Source organism: Pleurodeles waltl, chromosome 12 (genome assembly GCF_031143425.1).
Source record: "Pleurodeles waltl isolate 20211129_DDA chromosome 12, aPleWal1.hap1.20221129, whole genome shotgun sequence".
Classification (NCBI taxonomy): Eukaryota; Metazoa; Chordata; class Amphibia; order Caudata; family Salamandridae; genus Pleurodeles; species Pleurodeles waltl.
The window spans coordinates 509,016,919-509,042,239 of record NC_090451.1 but is presented as its reverse complement, the minus strand read 5'-3'; the positions used below and the strand labels follow the sequence as shown (position 1 = coordinate 509,042,239).

General features: G+C 44.0%; 1 protein-coding gene across 3 annotated transcripts in view; it reads right to left on the bottom strand.

The window, feature by feature from the left end:
• The window catches only part of MATCAP1 (microtubule associated tyrosine carboxypeptidase 1), a 275,124-nt gene that overhangs the window by 8,899 nt on the left and 240,904 nt on the right, over window positions 1–25,321 (bottom strand). For 2 of the 3 annotated variants that reach the window (XM_069217307.1, XM_069217308.1), the window contains exon 7: window positions 23,520–24,735. In XM_069217307.1, coding sequence (XP_069073408.1) covers window positions 24,571–24,735 — 165 coding nt within the window. In that variant the 3' untranslated portion in view covers window positions 23,520–24,570. Of the gene's footprint in view, window positions 1–23,519; window positions 24,736–25,321 lie in introns of those variants that run through there. The other variant, XM_069217306.1, reaches the window with a different exon arrangement.

Here is a 25,321-nt window from a genome sequence, read left to right as displayed (position 1 = left end):
TCTGCTGATAAGGAATCAATGTGTTTTCCCAAACACCAGCTGTGCCATAAAGACCAGGCTGATTTGTAAGCTTTCTTGGTGCCTGGAGCCCAGGATTGTGATATGTATTGGGAAGCTTCAGATGAAATGAAAGGGAGAGATTGGGGATTCCCGAGATTTTCCATGCTGAAAGGGTGAGAAGATTGTCCAAAATGAGAGGATGAGGACGATGCAGTGGGTCTAACAAAAGATTCGAGAATGAAGGAAGAAGGAAAGGAAAGTCCGTTGAGAGTTCCAAGAGAGTTGGGAACCAAATTTGGGATTGCCAAAATGGAGCTATGAGCACTAAGGAGGCTTGTTGTCGTCTGAGCTGAGCAAGCACCCTGCTGATCATGAGAAAAAGAGGGAAGGCGTAATTCAGGGAGATTGACCAATCATTTAAGAAGGCATCGGATGCTAAGGCTAACGGATCCGGACGCCAACTGAAGAATTGAGGAAGCTGAGAGTTGAGACGGGAAGCAAACAGATCGATAAGTAAAGGACCCCATTTGTTCTGATTTTTTTTTTTAATTGAGGCATGGAGTTTCCAATCACTCGAGTCCCGAAGGTGACGTGAATGCCAGTCTGCTACTGAATTGAGAGTTCCTGGAAGGTACTCTGTATGAACCGAAATACGGTTTGAAAGGCAAAATTCCCAAAAGCCCTTGGCTAGTTCCGCCAGAGGTTTAGATTTCGTGCCCCCGAGGTGATTTATATATCGAACTGCCGAAACGTCCATTCTGAGAAGAATAGCACAACAAACTTTGTTTTTTTGCAAGGCTTCTGATTGCAAAGGAGCTGGCAAGCATCTCTAAACAGTTGATATGCAATTTTGACTCCTCTAAAGACCATGTACCTCCAGTAGAGATTGGCCCACATCGGGTTCCCCAGCCTGAACGACTTGCATCTGATTCTAACACTAGATCTGGTGCTGATGCAAATTTAGTTATTTCGTTCCAAGCGTCTTAATGGTCTATCCACCATTGAAGTTCTGTGCGGGAATCTAGATCTAGAGGAATAATGTCTGAATATGAAAGGCCTCTTCTTAAGTGACAAATTTTCAGTCTCTGGAGAGCCCGATAATGAAGGGGACCTGGAAAAATGGCTTGAATAGAGGAGGAAAGAAAACCTACTATTCGAACTAGTGATCTTAGGGAAATTAGAGAACCGCGTAAAATCTGTAGAATCTCTGAATTTATGGATTTGATTTTTGCGGAAGGGAGGAGGAGCATGGCTGAAACAGAATTTATTTGAAAGCCTAAGAATTCTATACCTTGGGTTGGGGAGAGAAAAAACTTTTCTCTGTTGATGATAAACCCTAGATCTGACAGAAGGGAGCATGTGAGAGATAAGTGGGACAAAAGAGACTGAGGAGATTGGCTCATTATGAGAATGTCGTCCAAGTAAATGATGAGTCTCACGCCTTGAGCTCTGAGAAAAGCTAACACCGGTCTCATGAGCTTGGTGAAGCAATAAAGGGCGGAAGACAGACCGAAGGTTAGAGGGGTAAAATGAAAGTGTTGGTCTAACCACTGAAATTGAAGAAACTTTCTGAAATCTGGATGAATTGGAACTACTAAATATCCATCTTGAAGATCTAATCGAACCATCCAATTGCTTTGGAGGAGAGTATCTCTGAGGTGAAGGATGATTTCCATTTTAAAGTGTTGGTAAACCACAAAATGATTGAAGAACTTGAGATTTATTACAGGCTGCATCTTCTTTTTTTTCTGTTGAACTAAGAAGATGGAGCTGGTAAAACCTGACGGATCGGGATGGGTAAAAGTAATGGCTTGTTTTTGAATAAGGGATTGTACTTCTGCAGAAATAAGGTCTGACATTTCTGTGGAAAACCGTGGAAGAGAAGGTAACTGTGTTTGAACAGGGGTTGAATAAAGTTTGCTAGTATAACCTTGGACAGTATTTAAAACCCAAGGGTCCGTCGTGATTTCCGACAATTTCGGAAGAAAATAACGAAGGCGTCCTCCTATAGGAATAAAACCAAAGGAAAGGCTTACCTGATTGATTAGAGGCTCTGGAATTTCTGTACCCTCTGGAACGAAAACCTCTGGTCCGCTGCGGGTAGAATTGCGGCCTGTATTCTTGGTAGGATGCATTGTGGTAACCTCTGGAACCTTGGTTGGCATATGCCCGGCTGGCAAAGCGGTTCCTTCCTCTGCCAGCCCTGCCAAAAACACGTTGTGAAAACATCTTCTTCAAGGATTGTTGTGCATTGTCCAAAGATGTGAACGTTGCCACATATTTGCTTAGTTCTTTTATGAATGATTCTCCAAAGAGTAAACCTTCAGTTTGAATATGTTGAACAGTCGCTAAATTTACTAATTTAGGATCCAGCTTTATTAAAAGACCTTTCATGTGCAAGCGCAGAGTTGGCATTGCTGAGGAGGCAAAAAGTGCGCTGAACCCATAAGGTAAGCTCCTCTGGATCAATGAAAGTACCGTCAATTCTGGCCGCTTCGGAAATATCGAAAATGCGCGTAAGAGGGTCGAGGATAGCCAATAACGTGTCTTGGCAAGATGACCATGCTTCGTCTACTCCTTTACGCGGATCCTTACCAAGTTTGGTACAAAATGTCAAAAAAGGTTGGTCAATAGCCAGAGTGATGGAGGATTTGTGGGGAAGGGAAGAACGCGGGCAATCGGACTTGAGCTTGGCCCTGGTTTGTTTGTCTAGAGGGCAAGTAAGTTTGGCAGAGACATATTCAGCCACATGGTCTGCAGGGACCCACTCTGTAGAATTGGGATGGAGAATGTGGCAAGGGTCAAACATTGGAAAACCCTCAAAAGTCCATGACCGCAATAGGTTTAGAATTATCAAGGGAGGATAGCCTAGGTTTTTTTGGCGGAGGAGAGGATAAAGAACAAGTGTCGTCCTTGTCAGATATATTGATATCAGAATCCAAATCAGGTATATCATCTTCAGTATCAGGGATGGAAGAAATAATTATAGGGGGATGGTATTTTTGGATTTATATTTGTGCTTTAACGATGATTGCACACTGTCCGAATTTTTATACTCCTTGGAGGGAGCCTTGTGAGGAACCGCGTCCTCTGCCATGTGTGAGGAAACTCACTTGTCTTTAGCGCCATTTTCTGAGATTTTTTTACAGTGCTTAGTGGGAGAGAGGCGCTGACTGCATTCCCCCGCAGACTGGGCCGAAATAGATTTTGAAATTAAGTTAGCAAAGGATGACTCCAGATTTTTTTATAGTTTTAGAATGGAGCAAGATGCAGCTTGCTGTACTGAGGACTTAATGAAAGCAATAATTTCCTGCTTGATAGAATTAATGTCATCCGGGGCATCCTGCCCTGAAGGAGAACTATCCATTTAAAAAAATGAAAGGGTCTAAAACACTGTAGACAGGGAAGTAGAAAAAAACAGCAAAAAAGGGTTAAATATGTTAGTGGAGGAGAAAGGAGAAAAAACTCCTCCTGTGGGCGTTACCAAATGAAAACCAGGAAGCTGAGGCAGACAGAAGGAGGTCGACGTGTGACCAGGTAGGAGTGAGCAGAAAAGGCGCTTGCCGGGTCGCGTGTAATTTATAAAACCGCTAACCAAAGCAAGCGGTAGATTATGGTAGTAGTATCTTTATTGTTTAGTTAATAAAAACCATAACAATCAGCTCATAATATGCCATATAGAATTCTCTTAAAATTCCATGAGCTCCTTTACCATAAAAAACCTATTGTAAAATCAGTTTTTATAGGCTAAAGTACAGAGTGCCAGCTTTCAGTTCTAAAAGAATTAAGATTCATTGATCAAGACTGTGTCCCGGGGAGCTGATTCACATCTTTGGTATGTACAGTCAGAAATTTGATAAATCTGCATATTGACTGTACATCACAAGGGTCAAACATTGACATCACTGCTGGTCGACAGGAGCGAGTCCCATTTCTCACAAAGAGCGGTTTTAATAGTTGTTGGTGCGCTTCTTTTAAGATCGGACAAATACAAATCAGATGGACCATATCTTCCTTAGGGCCCTTACATAGCCTGCAGATAATTTCTCCTCCGTTCTTCTACGATGGTTGGTTCGCTCTGGCTGGTAAAGCTCCTAAGCGAAGCACCAGGAAACGATGCTTAATATGAAATGCGAAAGTTGCGGACAGATAATGTGACGGCGCCAAGATGGTATAGGTATGCATTACTGACCAAGCGTGTGAGCACTGCACAAATTTAACTTTATCATCTAAAAATGATTGGAAGCCTATTTCTTTTTTTAACGCTCGAGACAAAAGAGGATATGAAATGTTGGAATGCCATAGGTACTTTGTTTATGTTTCTTGCAAGGAGTTATACAAGTACCTGTTGTATACTGAGGTTACATTGTTATTCACTGAATTCCATAGCGCCATGACTAGAGGGCTGACAGTATTTTTGCTTATTTTGAACCAAGTTTTTATTGTATGGGCTTTCCTGTCAAACTGCTGTTGTGTTAGTCCAAATTCCAGCCTAACCTCTGCTGGAGAAGCAGAACGAGGAAGATTGAAAACTTGCTTATAGATTTTTATTTGTTACCGATCCAATAGAAAAGCATCTTTCCCATGTAGAGCCGCACTTCCATATGTAGTGGCTGGGAGGAACTTGGCCGACATAACAGACAGTAATGGTTTGTACGATGGACCTTTTAGTCTCTTAGCTAAGGTGCAGAAAGCAACCGCCAAGGATTTGCACTTCTGTGCAATATACTGCTTTTGAGGTACAAGACTGGTCTTATTGTCTATAGTAAAACCAAGGTATTTGTAACTGCAAGTCGTGTCAAGTGCAATACCGCTCAACTTTATTTTGTTTGCAGAATTCAAAGGGCATCCTATGGACATAATTTTAGTTTTGGAAATATTAACTTCTAGTTTGTTTGTCTTTGCGAAATCGCCCAAGGTACTAACCAGCCGTTGCAGCCCTATTTTTGTGTGGCTTAACAGAACAATATCATCCGCATATGATAAATGTGATATAGATAGACTTCCCATCCTGGGAGAATGCGAGTTGGTTGCATCCAGCATAGCTGAAAGATCAGCCATAAAGAGGTTAGAAAGATGGGGGGCTAGGACGCAGCCTTGCTTTAGTCCTATATTTGTTGATATTCTCCGAGAAATTTTTGAGCCGTCTGCTACCTTGACCTGCACCCAGGTTTTGTCATACAATAATTCAATACACCTCAGAATACGTTCATGCAAGCCCCAGCTTCGCAGTTTACTCCAGAGCATTACTCTGTCCACTCGATCGAACGCACTTTTGAAGTCCACAAAGAATAGATATAGATTTTTCTTTAAGCACTTCGCGCAATTGGCAATATCACCTAGCGTGAGAATGTTGATCACTGTGCCGTAGCCCTTTCGGAACCTAGTTTGGTTCATGGGGACCAGGTTGTTTAGATTGGACCAGTTATGCAGGTCTGCTAAAATTAAGGAGGCAAAGTATTTGGCCTCACTGTCAATTAGAGCTATCAGTCTGTAACTGGCTGGGTTGGCTCGACTACCCCCTTTATATATCGGATTAATGATGGATCCTTTCCAACTGTCTGGAATGATTCTGTTGTGCTCAACTTCGGTATATAATATTGACAGTGTTGCTGACCAATAATCCGGAGCCGCCTTGAATATGGCTTGCGGGAGGCCATTAGGGCCAGGCGCCCCGCCCCTACGGCCCCTTCTGATGACTTGGGCAATTTCCTCGGCACTGAATTCTGCCTCTGTAAGCCTAAAGTCTGTGGGTTACCGCGACCTTTAGTTGCTGGTTTTTCTCAAGAGAGAGTGGCTTGAAGAAGATGTCAGTCAAGTGATCTACCCATTTGTCTCCTGGAATTGATGTACAATTTATTATCTTTACCTTTAGGCCAATCTCGCTCACTGACGCCCAAAATGCTCTAGAGTTGGCCTTTCTTGAATTAGCAAGTAATTTGAGCCAGAATTCATCCTCCTTTTTTGTTTGTATTTGCCATACCTGTTTCTTATAGTTTTTTCGTAAGGTTTTTATTTGTGCGCATAAAGATTCCGTAAGAGGTCTATCTTTTGTAGATCTATGGTTGCGCCTTAGTTCTTTTCTTAATTCTAGGATTTCTGATGGCATGCTCAGTGACTTCCGATTATTATTTGGAGCATGACGCATGGCTGCGCCAAGTGAAGGTATTGACCATAGAAAGCTAGCCCACATGTCCACGGTTGACTGATCTTGACACGCTATTGATTGAAGCAGAGTTTTCATATTTTTGCACAGCCGCGGTAGTGAGGACTCCGTCCAGATCAGACGATTTAGGTTGACGGAGGTTACTGTTCCCAATCCATATATAGCTGAAAGAAAGCATGGAGCATTCCAAACCAACTCTATGTGTTGAAATGAATGGTCACTGTAGAGAGTTGGTTTAATTTCGAATTTACTGACGTGCTAGCAGGGGGAAGAGAGACGACCGTGTGATCTATTGTGGTCGCTGATTCTGCACTGTAATAAGTGGGCTTTGGCAGAAGATCTTCTGTCACCCTGCCATTTAATACTCTCATGCTCAGATGTTCTAGGGCCTCTACCAGTTGTTTGCCCCTTATATCTAGTCTCGTCTCTGCCGATGGTAACTGCGGCAACACTGACCATATAGCGTTTTTTTTAGCTGCCAGTTGGTCATCTGGTTCTGGAGTATATATCAGGTTGGTGTTAAAATCGCCTGTCACTAAAATGTCCCATGTTGGATTGACACATCTTATCTCTTCTACCTTCTGGAGTAGTTGTTCAAAGAGAAGTGCTTTCCGATACTTCCGTGGATGAGCATAGACATTGAAGATGATCAACGGAACGTGATGGCTAATACTAAAATTGATTTTTATAGCCTGTAGGTCTGTCGTAGAGAAGGCTAGCTGCTCTATTGTGGCATGAAGTGCTGTAGAGATATATGTGGCTAAGCCACCGCTTGGTCTGCCCGATTTATTTGATTTTACGGCTTTGATGTTATGTACAGAGTAGCCTCCTAGTTCTATTGGATCTACCAGCCATGTTTCTTGGAGTACTATTATTGAATAATTACAACTGGTCATTACTTTAAATCCATCTGTAACAATTGCTTTTGCTCCCGCGATGTTCCAAGACATAATGGTGACTGCCAGCCTTTGGTCTATATCTACTACATTACGTGTGCTAGTTCAATTACTTCTCCTCTGGTTTAAGGTATGGGCCATCCATCTACATTCATCCTGTACTCCAATCCCTACAGATAGCCAGGCAGTTGAAGTTTCTGAAACATTTTCCTCCCTCTTAGATTGGCGCTGTACGTGTTCCCCAAAATCTGGACCCCATCCAGGTTTGTGGGCCTGTGGCTCCGGTTTTTGGATTACTTTTCCTCTTAAATTTGCCAGTAGGGGAAGAGGATAGCGCAGTCTAGTTGATTAAGATAACCCTATACCCCAGTTTTCAAATTGCTGCTTGACTGCCATAATTGATGTAACAATTTCACTTGTTCTCCACATTGTCAATGTAAGTTCCGGGTCGTTCAGCGAACTGCTCGGGAGGAATTTCACTGATGTTAGATCTGCGGATGTGATCTCCTTAGTTGATGGGAACTCTGCCAGAAGCCTCATGATGTTGCCCCTGTTCAGGCTATCTTGCTGGCCCTGTGATTTAAAATACGGGGTTAAAAGAATCTGCCTCGATTCCCTGTCTTTTTCGATAGCGTGAGTGAGTTGTAATTGTTGGGAGTGACTCGTGTTGCTTTGTGGTTGTTATCTGGGACCCCTTTGTGCATAAGTGATTGCTTACTTAAGGTGGCATGATTTTCAAGATCTATTTTTCCTATTTGCGTATTTTGAAACGTAACTTTAGACTTTACTCTGCCGTTGTCATTAGAAATTGTGACCTCTCTTGTGGGGTAGTTGTATGTTGGGCTTGATATCAAGTAAATTTCTCTACTGGTAGTATTAATTCCGGAGTGCAAGTCATGTACTAAGTGAGGTGTTTTGAGGTTCTGACTGTAGGGCTGTACTTTAACCTCATCGTTATTTAGGTCTGATTGCTGTTCATGATTCGACCAAGTTCCCGTCATTGTATTAGTAGGAATTGCTATGGTTTGCGCGGCGGCAACTTGGGTGGATAAACCTCTCCAAGGAGGCATTTTGATACTTGACAAGATGCCCTGTGGTAAATTCAGGAAGGTTGCTGTAGATTGTGGGGCGGCTGTTTGTGCAACTGCAGTGTAAGAGATTGGCCTTGGAGGTGTCAATTGCTTCTTGTTCCTACCAGACAAATTGATTGCTGATGCCTCTGTCTGTGGAGTATGTTTTGATCTTCGTTTTCCAAAGCTTGATGGTCCTGATGGAACTTTCACTGGTAATTGAGCATCTGGTTGTGTCACCAATTTTTCACTATCCGTGCATTTTTCTGCTCTTGAACCCCCCTGATGAGGAGCCTCCACCCTCAACTCCGTAGTGTGCGGGTTTGATTGAACTTGGGGTGTTTGCTGGAGCATGTTATTTTTAGCTGACATTTGCAGAACAGCAGGTAAGAGGTCTCCAGTTGGTGGTTGTCCTGAGCCACTGACTACCCCATCCCTTGTGATTTTTATTAGATTTGGGGGCTGCGTGCTTTCTAGAAGCCCCGAAACCGGAGTTTGTGATTTCCGGAGCACTGAAAATATGGGGTAAAAATTATCCTGAACAGCCTTGGCCTGTAGTTGTTTCCTTGCCTTTCTGGCTCGCTTTTTTTGTCTCTTGGATGGGGGTTTCAGTATTGGGACTGAGTACTCGTTTATACATTCAGATTTTGAGACCGCTGTTAGTTCCGACAGTGATGTTCCATCTGATCCATCTATGTGAGTTAGATTAGGGCACTGAGTGATTGCCTCTTTTTTAGCCGGGCTGCTTGCCACAAAACCTAACGTCTTTTGGCATGTAACTTTGTCAGCTGACTCACAATTCCTGGGAATGGCTTTGTTGATTTTATTTGTTTTGACTTCCTGTAGGATCTCTATTAAAATATTTGGTAACATACTCAGTTTATCATTTATTGGACCTCAGTTGCAACTAGCTCGCTGGTAATTGCAATTTTGCTCCGTTGGCCGGATGGCCAGCAAGTCCAGTTTGTGATTGATGTCAGCAATATTCGTGGCCATTACCTTCATTAAGTCCATTTGTAAATCTAGTTTATCTGATTGCATGTCGAGAACTGCCGTTGAGGTATGTAGAGCGTTTAGAAGAGAGGCATGTAGTCGAGTAAGATCTCCCATCTCGCAGGTAGGGTGACCTGCATGTGCTGAGTTTATGGACAGAAGAGGAAAAAACGTTCCCTCAGACGTGACGAAAATGGCAGCCGTCATCCAAGGAGATGTTAAAAACGGTTGAAAGTTAACAAGCGCGAGGCATAGCGCTCTAAACAGGGACGTGCGGCAACATGCTGACTAAACGACAAGGATAGGGAACAAAAGCACTATAATGCGAATAAATTAACAACGTTAAACAAATATAGAGCAAATAGAAAAAATACAATATCTCCTTAATAAACAGAGAAAATATTGAATGTACTTAACTTGACTGCGAACAGCAAGAAAAGAGGGCTGTTCGCAGTCAAGTGATGTCATAATGTCCTATATGCATGCTTATTGGTTTCATATGTTGTGCCCACTTTTTTGTTCCCATTGGCTCTTTTACCTTAGCCTAATGGGAACTGTAGTTTGTTTCTTGACTGCTGCTGCTGTTGATTAAAGTAAGAAAAGAAACGCATAGTAGGAGCCTCCGGTCTTGTCATAAAATGGCGTTGTGGCGCCTGATAAACAAGGAAGTAGTAGACTGGCTCAAATAAAGCCATGGAGCATTATTTCATGGAAAATACACTGTTGGAGACTGATGCACTGGTTCGATGGGAGGCCTACAAGGTCACTGTTCAGCAGGAGGGGTCATTATTGCTGATGAGATAGAGGAAAAGAGGGAGCGGGCGCGCCACCGGGGGGACTTGGAACAGGACCTTATAGCCCTGGAGGCAGATTATCACTTGGCGCGACTGATTCTAAACAAATGGACCAAGACGGAGGATATCTGTTCCTTGGTCACGGAAGAGGTCAAGTGGGCACATTGCTAAGCAGGTGTCTATTTATGATATGGAGGATAAAGCGGAGAAACCTCTGGCTTGGTTGAGTGAGGGTGACCTGGGAATGGAATCATACTAGGGGTGTTATTCCACCGGATGGGTCATAGGTGACCGGTAGTGAGGACATCGCAGATACCATAGCTGCCTACATGGGATCTTATGAGTAGCACAGTGGGGTTCCTATATCAGAGGTGGCACAATTTGCACTGTAATGCCCCTTTAGAACATAGGGGGCCAATGCAGCTTTAGAGCTAGAGGCTGAATTAAAGCTTGAGCAAATTCTCCTGGCACTTACTTAGCTCCGTAAAGGGAGGACCCAGGGTCCAAATGGCTTTCCAGCACATTTTTTAGAAGGATGGCGGGGAGAATTGCCTGGCCCTTCGATAAGATGTATCTTGAGGCATACAGAAGGGGGGCCTTGCAGAGAGACCCCCATATAGCTATTGTTTTGACATCTAAAGAGGGTAAGCCTGGGAGCAGTGGGACACCTATAGGCAGGCCAGTCTTTCTTTTGAATACGAATGCCAGGGGTGTGGCCAAGGTGTTGACAAATAGACTGGAGCGACAAATCTCGGATTTGATCCATCCAGAACATAATGGGTTTATATGGATCAACCAAATTAAATCTATGCCGCTTATACAGTTGTATAGCGGCGGCAAAGGGAATGGAAACCTCCTTGGTGGTAGCGTTCCTGGATGCGTACAAGGCCTTTGACTCCATTCATTGGTCCTTTCTGTTTGCTGGTATGGCAAAAATGGGATTTGGGGGTCAATATCTGCAGCAGCTCCATCTACTTTATATGTGACCTCGGGCCAGGGTGAAGGTGAATGGGGTCCTTTCTTCAGAGTTCCAAGTACGGAGGAGTACACATCAGGGTTGTCCCCTCTCCCCAGTGTTGTTCGTCATTGTCATAGAGGTGTGGCGGAGTGGATCAGGATAGATGCGCAGGTGTGGGGCTGACGTTGGAGCAACTCCTGGGAGTACTGAATCTTGCTGTACGCATATGATATTCTGCTCTATATAGTGGACCTGGATTAATCACTGCTGCACTTGGGGAACATATTAGCTATGGGATCTACACGGGCTGCAGATGAACTGCGAGAAGTATCTGATAATCCCTCTGGGGGGGATGGTTGGTGGGGAGCGCCCTTCCTTTGCCATTAAAGGTGAAACCCCTGCACTTTAAATATCTGGGTTTATGGGTCTCTGGGATGGTGGCACGCATTACTCAGACAATGTAGAACAAATGCTGCGGAGATTGGAAGGAGATATTAAACATTGGAAGGTCCTACTGCTATTATTTCTGGGGAGGACAGCCCTGTTCGAGATGGTTGAGTTACCCCACTTACATTTATCTTACAGATGCTCTCAGATGCATCTTTCCGGGCCACGGATGCACTATTGGGGGTCACTCCTTTGGTTGAATGGCCCAGCAGGAAACACAATGTCCACGTTGCAGAGGTCACTTTTTGAGGGGGAACATCACAGATGTCCGGAAATACTATGAGGCAGCACAGGTACTAGGAGTTAATGAGTGGACGTTTGCCCCGCAGGCAGACCCCGTATTCAGGATAGGATGTAAAAAGCTGGGGGACGGGGGGGATATGCATGTGCTGTATAGGGACAGATTTCACAGAATGTGCTCCAGGCTATGGCCACGGTCATCGCTGTCTGGCATACATTGACAAGGGAGATGGGGTAGGAAAGGTGGTTGACACTGTGCATTCTATCAGTGGGTACACGGTTCGTCCTGTACCAGACCTGCCAGGTTTCAAGAAATGGGACTTCATCGGACTCTCCTCTTCGGAGGATGTGTGGGATGCAAATGAGATGGTCACATTTACACATTTGCAGGTGGAACATGACATGGCTGCATCACAAATATTCAACTATTTACAATTGAGACATGCTTTGCTCAAAAAGGCAAGCTCTATCACAGGGCATAGCCCTTAACTTTGCTTGGACATCACATGAAAAGCCAGTCGAGCGAAGTCAAGCAAGGAGTCTAATAGAAATGGAATACCCCATTACTCTTACTATGAAATCTGTGGTCTCCAAGCCTGCTAGTTGGATCTGTTTTGCTGCATCTTGTCCTTGACCACCTCTACAAAGTTGTCCTTCAGATGGTCTGGGCAACTCAGGGTGTCCATCTGAAGCATCTCCTAAGGTGTGTGAGTATATCTCACTAACAGGAAAGTGGCATTCTTGGACCTTTGAGCCAAACTCCCTGAGGAGAAGGCTCTGTTCTCGATTGCTTCCATTTTCTTGTATTCTCTTTCCGGAGGTGCAGTTGAGAAGGATCTTAGATTTTGCATAGAACATGACAAAGCCTGTAATACCAGGCCTTCTGGTGCAAGGTGAGAAGGTGGAATCTTTGGAACTTTGTGTGCAGTTCCATAGCAACAAACAATCTGCCTATTCACCACTGGTGCAAAATTGGGCATTTCCCAAGCCACCTTGAGGGGTTCCACAAGCACCCACTGAAGGGGAGCAGCAGCTCCGAGGATGTGGAGGCTGGTTGAAGGATCCTGGATAAGAGTTCTGATTTGGTCTTCACCATTGGAAAGGGGAGTACCTCTGACACCAGTAAACAAAACCACCTCTGCAGACCTATGGTTGGATAGATAGCCTTATGGAATCCGGTGACAGAGGATGGGCATTCCACTTCTACCTCTAGATAGATGTAGCCACTCGCATTTAGGAGAGTTAAGTGGTCTGCTATCTGTTTCTGAAAGCGGGTGTGTTCTGAGGTAAGCATCATTGATTGACTTGGACTGGTGAAATATCCACTAGCAGTGCTCCAATCAAAGGCCCTGTCGGATCCATGTGCCCCTGAAGGCTGCCAAAGGGAACGATCCGCTGCACAGCACCATCATTACTAGAGTAAAAGTAAGAAGCTATGCAGGGTCAGCATCAAAAACTCCAGCTATGCCAGGACGAGACCTGTGTCGGAACAGGTCCTTCAGGTTGGTGCTATCCACCAACTCTCGGTCAGACTGCATGCTGGAAATTGGGAACTGATGCTGGTGTGGCATTATGTGGCTCCAGTGTCATCATATCCGGGCAGTAACTAACACCATGACTAAGCCAATGCCATCTACCAGTGCAGGAGGGCCATTGCATAATGTTCTAGATCCAGTTTGGCACCTAGGGTTATTTAAAAAGTAAGGAAAGGGGAGTAGAAGTCGCTACCAGAAAACTAATTATTTGCTGGTTGAATTGGTACCACCAACCTATTCTGTCACCAGGCTTGATTGGATGGACAAAATTAGTCCCATAGAATTATGGTGTGTTCATAGCAGTGGCTTCCATATTTGTTTGAGGATGCGGATATGAGAAAATGTATTATCATTTGCCTTAGTTTGCATTCACTGGCTACTATTTCACCAGGAAAAGAATGCTCAAAAGTATTTGTTTTTAGCCCAAAGTTGCTTTCATCTGTAACTACTACTGAACCACGCTGTTTGTCTTGCATTACAGCCTGGTGATAGAATAGTTTGGTGACAATTTACCCAGCAAATAATTAGTTTTCTGATGGGTACTTTGACCTTCCCCTTGCTTTTACTCAGAAACACCTTGACGAATTATCCAGAAAGTAAAGACAAAGGAAGTAACTGATATGAAATACGAGACCCATGGGCTCCCCCTTAAACATTTATTTGTCCTGCAAAATTCATGACAACTATAAGCCCAAAAATAGGGAAAAAACTAGTCTCCAAATTCAGTCTCTCCATCAAATAAGGCTTAACTTTTAAATCAGCTAAAACAGATTAAATATTGAGTACCACAAGGATCAGTGCTCTCAGTTACTTACAGCCTGTATATGCTCTCCCTCAGACCGCAATGTTTTGCTGGGTGCAAAGGGCCATATTTATACTTTTTGACGCAAAACTGCGCTAACGCAGTTTTGCGTCAAAAAAATTAGCGCCGGCTAACGCCATTCTGAAGCGCCATGCGGGCGCCGTATTTAATCAATGACGTTAGCCGCCGGCGCTGCCTGGTGTGCGTGGAAAAAAACGACGTACACCAGGCAGCGCCGGCGTAGGGGGATATGGAGCTTGGCGTCAAAAAATGGGGCAAGTCAGGCTGAGGCAAATTTTTCGCCTCAACCCGATTTGCGCCATTTTTTTCGACTCTCAACCCCCATAGAAATGACTCCTGTCTTAGCAAAGACAGGAGTCATGCCCCCTTGCCCAATGGCCATGCCCAGGGGACTTCTGTCCCCTGGGCATGGTCATTGGGCATAGTGGCATGTAGGGGGGCACAAATTAGGCCCCCCTATGCCACAAAAAAAAAAAATAATAATAATACTTACCGGAACTTACCTTAATGTCCCTGGGATGGGTCCCTCCAGCCTTGGGTGTCCTCCTGGGATGGGCAAGGGTGACAGAGGGTGTCCCTGGGGGCATGGGAGGGCACCTCTGGGCTCCTTCCGAGCCCACAGGTCCCTTAACGCCTGCCTTGTCCAGGCGCTAAAAAACGGCACAAAAGCGGCCATACGTAATTTTTTTTGACCCGCCCACTCCCGGGCGTGATTTTTGCCCGGGAGTGTAAATACGGCGCACATGCCTCGGAGTCAATTTTTTTGACGGGAACGCCTACCTTGCATCTCATTAACGCAAAGTAGGTGTCCACGCTAAAAAATGACGCAAACTCCATGGACTTTGGCGCTAGACGCGTCTAACGCCAAAGTATAAATATGGAGTTAGTTTTGCATCGGAATTGCGTAAAAAAAAACGACGCAATTCCTGCGCAAACAGAGTATAAATATGCCCCAAAGTTTTTAACAAATGCTCATGATTTGCATCCGATCTTGAAACTGGAAGATGTTAGAAGACCGCTCTCTATTATTGCTATTAGAGACTTTCTTCCCACTGTTCTTAGATTTGTAGGAAGTGGGCGGCCTCAAACATTTTAAAACATTTTACGCCAACAAAACAGAGCTATTAATTAAACATGCCATAGTAAAATAGACTACTACTTCATGGGGCCATCTTCTATCCCTGTCAAGGTCGTCGACCACCTTGGCTGGCTCAGATCTGCCCTTGGTGACAGCCTTCAAAAGATGGCTAGCAGATGCTTTCGGAATACAAAACATCGAAAGTAAACTCTTCCTTACATTGCTCTTGATCTTCATATTGCTGTTGTCAAAGCGCTTGCTCAAACCCTCTTGGATTAAAATAATTCTATTGTGGCCTTTCTGATTAACTTTTCAAACATCCTCAACTTGTGCAAAAAGCAGCAGCACGTCTTGTAACAGGACCTAGATTCTAAGCACACATTACTTTCATTCTGAGGCATCTTCGTGTGCTAACGAGAAGTTAAAGTCCTTGGTGATTGTGCATAGCATCAGTCACTTGCGTTGCCTGCAATTATGACCACTAAATTCCAGCAGACAAACTTTTATGGGATAGTGTCAGAACTAGGACATCTTCCTTTAGTGGCACAGTGTTTTTTTATAGGAGCATCAAGCTGCCGTTAGAATTAGTAATTTGTCTAGTTTAGCCATCCTTCGAAAAATAAAACGAAGACCTTAGGGGCTGATTTTAAAGTTTGAAGGACAGAGGTTACGCCGTTGGAATGGCGGAGCACATTGCCCCGGCCATCCGAGGGACTTCTGCCCGCCAAAACTACAGCTGTCCACTAGCCCCACAGACACCTCATAACCTTGACAGGAACCACTATAACAGCGGATCCTCTCAATGTTGTTTTTCGTTTTCAAAAACAAATTCCAAAATGGGAGTTTGTTTTTGAAAATTGCTCAAGAGTCAATATATATATTTTATATTTTTTTTTACTGTCCCTCACGGACAAAAAAAGTAATCTGATCCATTGCACTGGAATACCGTCTCTGCCAAACTCTAAGCCAGCCCACTATTTTTAAATCTGTAACCCCACATAATGATCCTTTTAAAACTGTAGTTGCTTTCACTTCTATGGCCTGGAGAATGTTCTCTGACAAATTTATCACACAGCATGCCATCAAGTATTGGTAAATATGACACGATTTTACTTACTGCTGCTGCTTTTTAGTCAATATCTTAATAATGTTGTAAACAATCATATGGCCATAATCGAAAATAAATCCTCTGTGGCGGGGTTGAAATGAATTACAAACAGGGTTTACTCGCTGCATTTCCCCACACAATGCATATGGGAGAGATATTAACACACTATTCTGGGCCATGTTTAGATCACGCTCGGACTGAATGCATAATGTTGGGCGTTTGAAAGACTAACGGAGGCCGCGGTCATGTGCATTTGGTGTTCAAAATCAGCAATCAGTCTCAGCTCTTTCTTCACTTCCTGCTGCCTCACATCACACCAGAAAGGAGCAGTAAGAAGGAGGGGAGATGGATAAGGAGAAAGGCAAGAGGTGGACAAAAAAACGAGATGGACAACTACAATCGGAAACCATAGATGTGTGGAAAACTAAGGGGCATATTTACAAGAAACTGGTGCATCAGTGCTGATGCCCCAGTTTTCTTGCGTCGCCCCTGCCCCACCTAACGACACAATGGGTGCGCCGTAATACGCGCACCATGGCGGTCATTAGGCCAATAGCGTCAATATTTTTTACGCTATTGTGGTGCTTTGCTGCACTAGTGTCAAAAATGTTGACACTAGTCCAGAAAAGTGCAAGGAGGCCCCTAGGTTTTGATGGGTGCGTCACTTTAATGCATGCTTTGAATTTTGTAGATTTCACTGCGCCATTTTTGTGGACCTCCTAGCGCCGGAATGCCTCCCTTGCATACATTATGCCTGGCGCGGGCATAATGTGGTGCAAGGGGGTGCAAAGTGGCACAAAGCTCCACTTTGTAAATGCGGTGCGACAAAAAAGCCTTCCTAACAACGCTAGTGTAAACAAAAAATTACGCTAATGTGACACAGGAAGGCGCCTGGGGCTTGTAAATATGCCCCTTAGTGTGGCAATGATTCTCTGCGTGCTGGGGCACACAGTGTGATTCAATGGAGCTCTGCATCCTGGGGCTACGTTAACACTGTTATGGAAATGGTGTTTTACATGTTGGGTTAAGGGCAGAGGAAGCAATAGGGATTTGAAAAAGAGGATATTCTGAAATGTCTTGGGTATAAACTGGGGCAGTGAGGAATCAAAACCTGAAAATGTCATGGCATTATGGGTGAAACATACTTTGGGACAACATCAATGCTAATGGACAATAGTGGTCTTCAAATGGGGAGGGAGGGGCAATCCATGAGGGGGGCGAATAGTTCTCAGGGTAGGGGATGCAACACTAACCAAGAGGAGCAGCTTGTTGAAAAGTTTTAAGCTTTAGTAGCATTTGAGCTTTACTTTAATGGTCCATCAGTAACATCTTTTGTCACCCATGCCCCGGTGGGAGCAGCTGTGGAAGAGGGAGGGTCTCCAAATAACATTGAAAGCCCCCCACCCCCAGTCACACGTTAGAAAAATGTCACTTTAGGGAAGTCAGACTGCCCATAACACGTTGGCAAGCAATTATTTGATTGCATTTTTAAAAGAGTTGGCAGATCATAACTGCAATGTTTTATTTGCTAAATATGTTTAGAGCTGCCAATTTTATAGAATAATTATGAGTAATAATTGGAATAATTTTGTTTATTCCATGGAAAAGATAGATTGGGAAAGGGGATATGGACCAAATACTCCAAGGCAGTGGACAAGGCCTGCATCTTGGGACAATCCTCTCCCATGACACCCTCCTCTCGACCTCAAGGGCAGTGCATTTCTTCACAGGATTAACATTCCATCTCATCTCATTCTCGATGTCAGAGCACAGAAAGGTTTTGTGGTATCTGTCATACATCACTCTCTCTTAAAAGTGATAAAAATAAACTTCCAGTAGTGCACTATAATCTTTCATTTTATTGTATGCATAATTCAAATAAATAAATAAAAATTCCACCAGCAAGAGGCTAAATATTGCAGAGACCCTCTCAGGGCAAGTAAAGGAAGTAGAAGAAAACGGTTTGAGGTTCCAAAGGAGAGGGTGAGCATCCCCAGAATCTGTGGAAGACTTGAAACCGTGCCCCACTCCCTGGCAGCAGCCTTAAACCCAAGAAGTACAGTCTCATCCTTGGTCAATTCTTCACAGGGCCGGATAACTTTCAGCAAGGTAGGACTTGATAAGGGAACACAGACACAAATTCTGTGCGTCTCAAAGTGTAACAGATAACCTAACTATAGTCTGTGCAAATGGTTGGTGAGGTTTGTTTCAGTGCCGGAAGAGAGTGTGCTGTAGGGTCTGGAGCTATTGAAAGTGCATGCAGAGATATCTTTACCTAAGCTGATAAGACTCCCAGCTTATCTAAGCACTGTCAGTCCCAGAATGTGAGACTGCTTGATACAGATGTCAAGACTATTTGAAAAAATAGGTGACTGTCAGTCAATGCTGGAAAAGAGACTGTCACCATTATGGCAGATACCATTTCATAAGCATGTTGAGTGGTGGGAAAGTCTGTCTTAGGACACTAGAACTGGAGAGAAAGCCTATCCCAGTATCTAGGGGATGGCTTTCTGTAGTCGTTTGATGGCGAGATTGGAGGTCTGATGGGTGTTTCGGCACCACAGAAATCTTGCATCAGTGCTTAATTTGAGGCAGTGGTTTCTGGTGCTTGGCACCAGCACTTAAATCTCAACACTAGCACTAATGCTAGTCCACCACAGGGTGGCGCTGCACAATTTTAAAATGAGCACAACAGTATTTAATACTCCAATCTACATTAAAAGTGAATAGTACCTGCCACCCACATTATTCTAATATCTTCAGGTGGCATGGAACAGTATAAATTGTCACACTTGTGGGAGCGTTATGGTAAGTAGTTATGTTGGCAATCAGTAGTGCAAACTGCAGAGGATTTCTCAGAAGGGCCCTGCACTTATTTTTGTACCAATTAATTGGTGCCTTCCATAAATAAAGCCAGTGCAGAGTTTGTAGTAGGGCTGCCAGAGTGTCTGTGAGTGCTCATCAAGGCCAGGAGAAGGTGTGTTTGCATCCAGGAGTCTGCCACTGTGCCCACATAAGGTCACTGAAAGAACAGAGTGGAGTATCACAGCCCCAAGAAAAATGGAACAGGGTGGTTTGCAAAGCTTCTAAAGAATACTGTACATAGGATCTTTCGCTAGACAGAAAAACTGTGTTGTGGAGGAACCTTAAGTTGGCAAGCAGGTACTGTAGGCAAGTGTTAAAAGCATTACCTACCATGGAGTTTGTTAAATGGCTTGAGGAAAACCAACTGATGCCAAGGAACATGCTGCTTAACTTTGGTAACCCTCTTTCTGGGTGGATACTATATCTAACTGCAGTTTCCTCTCCTTGTGAAGATATCCAGGCTGGATACGGCAATTCAAAAAGTTGTGCTTCTGCGCCCCTGTATGTTGTGCTGTGTGGCACCACACAGACACTGTTCTGCTACGGAAGTGATGAATGGAGCCACATATAAGCGCCAAGCATGAGCACTGACATCATTTTCTTTCATAAGTTTGTCCAAGGCCTCTGATGCAGAGCCTAATAGATTGCAACAACCAGCATTCAGATTCCTAAATTGGGACCTTTTTAGATGGAAAAAGAGACCATTAAATAGAATGGAGAGGTGGGAGGGTGGTGAGGAATAGGCAATTAGAGCATCCACCAAAAAGAGTGTTAAAGAAGGTAACTTGATTGTCCTAACCGCAGATTCCTCATCTAACGGACAGATACCAAAGCAGTACCTCCCAAAATGATGGGTCTGTGGAATGGCTGCGATCAAAATGTCTTGCAGAACTGAACAGGTGATATACCCTTCCTGTTAAAGCTGGCTGTCAATGCCACAGGGCTTGTGGAACAGATGCACTGATGCCCACATAGCAGCCTGACAGATATCCAGGATTCTGTGTGCAAACACAGTGGTGGTAGGCTTAGCTATGTTGGAATGACCCCCAGGACTTCTGGAGGCTGGTTCTTACATGATGTGCAGCAAATCTTAAAGAGAACTAGCCATCCACAGATGGTTTCTTTCTGCATAGCCTTGTCCTTTCCACCAGAGAATGCCACAAAACCTCCCCCACCCAATAGTGATCCCTCAGTCACTCCCATTAAGTCGGCTTGGAGAGGTGTCTGCCGCTAGTCCAATAGTCTGATTGTCCACCCAATGTTCCTTTGTATGACTGATCAACAAGCTCAGCGCTCTCTTGGGGTCCAAGAGGTAAAATAAGTCACTGCCATCTTCAGTAGGCACGCTGTTCAAGTAGGTAACACACGCTTGTCCAAAGAAAAGTTTATATAGCAAGGCTGGAATGAGTGGGCTTGCAGCTCACTCACACAACGTGCTGATGTCATCACAACCATAAAAAGAGTTTTTGTACTTGAGGAAGTGCAATGGACAACTATGCACTTGCTCGAAAGGGATACACATGAGGACAGTAAGGGCCAAATTTAAGTCCCACTGTGGCATCACAAAGGGATTTGGCAGAAACGTATGTTGCAAACGTTTTTTATAAAATGCGTAAAAATTGGTGATTTGAACAAGTGCACCTGGTCTCACAAATGTAGAAAGGCCTGAAATATAACCTTTAACAGTGCCCACAGCAGGTTCTGGGTGGGTTAAAGATACAGTAAACTGCAATACATCCGACAGTTTGCATGCAACAGGTCAGGTTGGAATGTGCCGGACCAAGCCACAAATGTATCCCACTGTCCAGCATACACTGATTTCATGGAAGGATTCCTGACTGCCGGGATCACATTAAAGACTTCAGGAGGAGGCTTGAAGGAGATCAACTGCCACGACGCAATCTACATGCATGTAGATGCAGAGTGCACAGCCCCAGGTCCAAGACTCTGTCTCGTTGCTGCGACTGAAGATCCTCTTGAAGAGTCAATCTGGTTGGGCGACACATACGCAGGCTCTGGAGTCCCGAGCACTATGCTCCCCTTACCAAATTCAGAGCCACCAGAATGACTTGGGTCCGTTCATTACTGATTTTCAGAAATGGAGCAGGAGATGCGGCAACAGCAAGGCATACAGGAATCCTATGCTCCACTGCATGCAGAATGCGTCTCAGAGGTTGAGCATTTATTCTTGGGATCTCCAAAGCACAAAAGTGTTGACAAAATTAATTCTCAGCAGTGGTGAAGAGATCAAGCCAGCGTTCTCCTCATAGGTGGAATATGGCCTGTACCACCTCCACGTGTAACCGCCATTTGTGATCTGCTAGGTGCCGATGGCTGAGCTTGGCCACTTCACAAATTAAACAATTTGCCTGCAGCTCCAACAGACTGATGTGGAGGTGGGACCCTGCCAAAGGCTAGAGTCCTCTGATCGCCCCCTCTCCCAGAAAGCCTCTCCAGCCCAATAGCGTTGCCTCTGTCACTACCATCAAGTCTGCATTGGGCAGGGATGGGAGTCTGCCACTAGTTCAACTGCAGTTGAGTAGTTACCACTGCAGAAATGTTGCAGTCTCCTCAGACAACTGGATGGAATTCAACAGGTTCCCCTGATGTTGGGCCCACTCAGGCATAGGCGTGTTCTGCTGTGGAACTTGAGATCCCCACTGCAGGACATGCATATGCCATCAGGCATGGTTGGCACACAGGCTTAGAAGACTCAAAGCTATCCTTTCTGAGACCCAGGAAATAGATAAGCAGGGGGATCATAGCCCAAATGCCCTGAACTAGTTGGTATGGAAGAAAGGCCTAAAAGCGCACCATATCCAGGATGGCTCAGATGAAAGGGAACCTCAGCAAACGAGTCAGGTGTGACTTCGGCAGGTTGACTGAAAACCCCAACGAGGTTCAATGTCATCTGGAAGTGTCTAAATATTACAGGACAACCTAGTATCCCAGGAAATGGAGATACACAATTATGAAGAAACAACAATTACCTTGGAAGAAGCTTTATGCCGATGCTTCTATGGCCAAACAAATCTATTAACACAACTGTGTATGATTAAACAGTACTTTAATTGCTTGTCATGAAGTGTAAGAAAACATTTGGAATAGGTGCTCCAGTGAACGGCGCAGTGAAAGTGATAAGTGATGGTGTGAATACAGTGTGGTTGATCATTTAAAAATGTACAGTCCATTAACATTCTGACTATTGCAGTACAACAGCTCTTTAAAAAAGAGTCAGAACTTTGGGTACAGTTCAATTACTAAAGTAGTTTGCTAGTAAACATGTTATTGGGTTGGTGTTTTGACCCATTGTGTAATTTAATGCAAGCTCTTCATCAGGACAAGAGGAAGCAACCTCCCAACCACAGAAACAATCTAATGGCATATCTCTTGTATGGTCTGAGAGATGTTTCTTGCAAACTCAATCTCATTGATAAGCAGTTCTTGTTTGTATTTGTTCTTCAAAAGGCACTGAGGCTAAGTCATACAGACTTCGACAAACAGAGGAACTCTTCAAATCCTCTACTGTCCTGATGAAGACCCATACGATGGGTCCAAACGTCACTGCAATACCATGTTGACTAGCAAAAAATGGTAATTGATTTTTTGAGTATTTTTCAAAGAGTTGTTATACTACAATAATCAGCATTATTAAGTGTGTTCTTTTAAAAATTATTACCAGCACACTGTATTCAACTATATCAGTGTTCTGGTTCAGGGAGAACCTTGGGCTGGGGTGTTCTAATGGAGCAAGACAAAGGCTGATTTGCATATAGCTGGGTCTAAATTGATGTAGCATGGTGGGCAAAAGAACAAAGACTCATCACCTTTTGTGTGTTTTATGTACAGCTCTAAGTGACAAGGGTGTGCCGAGACAGGGGTCCCATGCTCACTCTCTCACTGGAACCAAGTTGCAACCAGCTGAAGAGCCCCAATCAGAGCAAAAACAGCTTTTGGTAGCTTGTGTGCCAGTTCAGAGAGGACCTGGCAGTTTGGCTGTTCTGTTTGAAAGTTCTGTTCCTACCGGAGCAGAGTGAATGCTCATTTGCATACTGCTGGGTCCAAACAAAGGTTACATGGTGGGCAAAGGAATGATGGATTAGAATGCCGCCTCAAGTCACAGCCAGTGGTTAGACAAAGTGTAAGCATTCCTCTGATCACCTTTTGTGTGCTTGAGGATATGTGGTGAGCACATTCACCACCTCCAGTCTTCTACTCCTCTTTCATCCTCCAGATAACCATAGATAGTAGTAGGTACAAATCACAACTCTAGCCTTGATTACACCAACTTCCTGTAACTCAGCCTGACAAAGCACAACATCTCCCACTTCCATGTGATACAGAATATATTGGTCAAATTGGTAGCTGTAGGAAGCTTCCAGATTCCATCTACCCAACTCTGAACTTACTCCAATGAAGACTTGTCAAAAACTTGTCACCTTCAAAGCTTGCTAATTAGCCCACAAAAATGATGCATGACAGGCCCAAAATCCCTTGACAACAAAATACAACACTACCCACTGCCCAGATTCATCCAAAAATACTGTAAGTTCTCTGAACAGCTACTTTAATATCAACCACCACACCAAAAAACAATTGGTTTCCTCGTTCACCTTTTCTTCCCATGGCTGAAGCTCCTTAGGAATATTTAGGGACTTATTTACAAGCCCTTTGCACCACCGGTGTGTCACTTTTTATATGGGAAAAAGTGATGCACCAGCGGCGCAAGGGGCTTGTTAATAAGCCCCTTAGGGCCTGATTTATACTTTTTCAGTGCAGCATTTGTGTCATTTTTTGGCGCACAAACAGGGCAAGCTTACAAAATTCAATTATATTTTGTAAATTTGTGCTGATTTTGCGTCAAAAAGTGACACAAATGCGGCACAAAAAAAGTATAAATATGGGCCATAGTTTCCACAGCTTCACTAAACAAGTGATTGTGTACGCTTGCTAAAACATTTGCTAGATGGGGGCCATTTTGTCTCTCAGCATCTTCAATTCTTACTTTGATTTGCTATTAGATTGTTGAACCCTAATTAGCCCAGATTTTCCTAACATGATTAGTCAAAACCTTGTTTTCTCATCTAATACACAAGGTTCAAGAACGTATACAATGACTAACCAGGCAACATGGGATTTATTCCATTGGTTGGGGCTTGTCAGAACACTGTACAATTGAGTCAGGCCTCTGGGGGTGTCACTTCTAATTGTTCAGCTGAAAGAGCTTCCTTGCTTGACGGGTGAGATCATAGATGTTCTTTGTACTTTTTTATGGCATGATCAGTCGCACCAGAGCTGACTATTCTGATTGTTCAGGAGGTAGCTAGAAAGTAAGTACAGGATGGATCATATCGAACCTTCTTGTACCAATAAGAAATAAATGTTACAGTAGCTCTTGATTATTTTTGGGACCTTTTACTTTTAGAGACCGCCGGCGATCTGAGAGCAGCCGGGATCAACGATGCAGGTGATCTACATCCTCCGGTACTCTGCAGTGATGGCAAAATCCAGTGGGTGAGATGACGGGAGCGCCGGCATTTGGAGTGCACAGTGTGATGGACGTTGGTTTGGGCAGGTACGGGAGATCACCTGGCTGGTCATTTTGGGAGCAGAAAGCTCAGCTCTTCATCATTCAACTGATTTACTTCAATGATGTAGTCCAGCTGCTGCTGGTACCGCTCCTGATCCCGCAGGAAATGGGGAATCCGTGGATTCTCCAGCATTGCAAATTTCTTCAGACGATCCACATCTTCATATGATACCTGGAAAAAGAAAAAAAAGAGACAAGGCAAAATGATTCTTACTTCTACCACAAATGGTTAGTCTCACCCATCCCAGATAGTCTGAAAGATATTTCAAAGAATAAATGAGTAAGAGACGCCAAATGAATCTAACCGAAACAGCGGTAGATAAAAGGCCACTAAGAGCTATCTATACAAAGAGTGAAGTTGCACATAAATTTTCAATTTGCATACAAAACAGGGAGAACATGTTTTTGCAAATAAATTTCTCGATAGTGTTGCTCAAATAGGCACACATTACGATCTGGGAGTAAGTGAACAAGAGCTTTACTTTTTATGGACTTTGCCCAAGGCATGCTCTCAAGTCAACTCACTGTCAAGCCAAAAATGACTGTTGAACTTTCCTATCTCCCTTGTCTTGAATAGCACCCTAATCCTGTGCTTAATATGTTGACTATTTGCTATTTCTAAGTGGAAGCCACCTATTTCAAAGCTGTGCAGTTACTCGAGCCCATGACTCTTGGGTGTGCAGTGCTTGTATGGTTCTCTACTCTTTCCAAACCACCCAACAGGACTCGGTCTATAGCCAGATCACAGTTAAACTGAA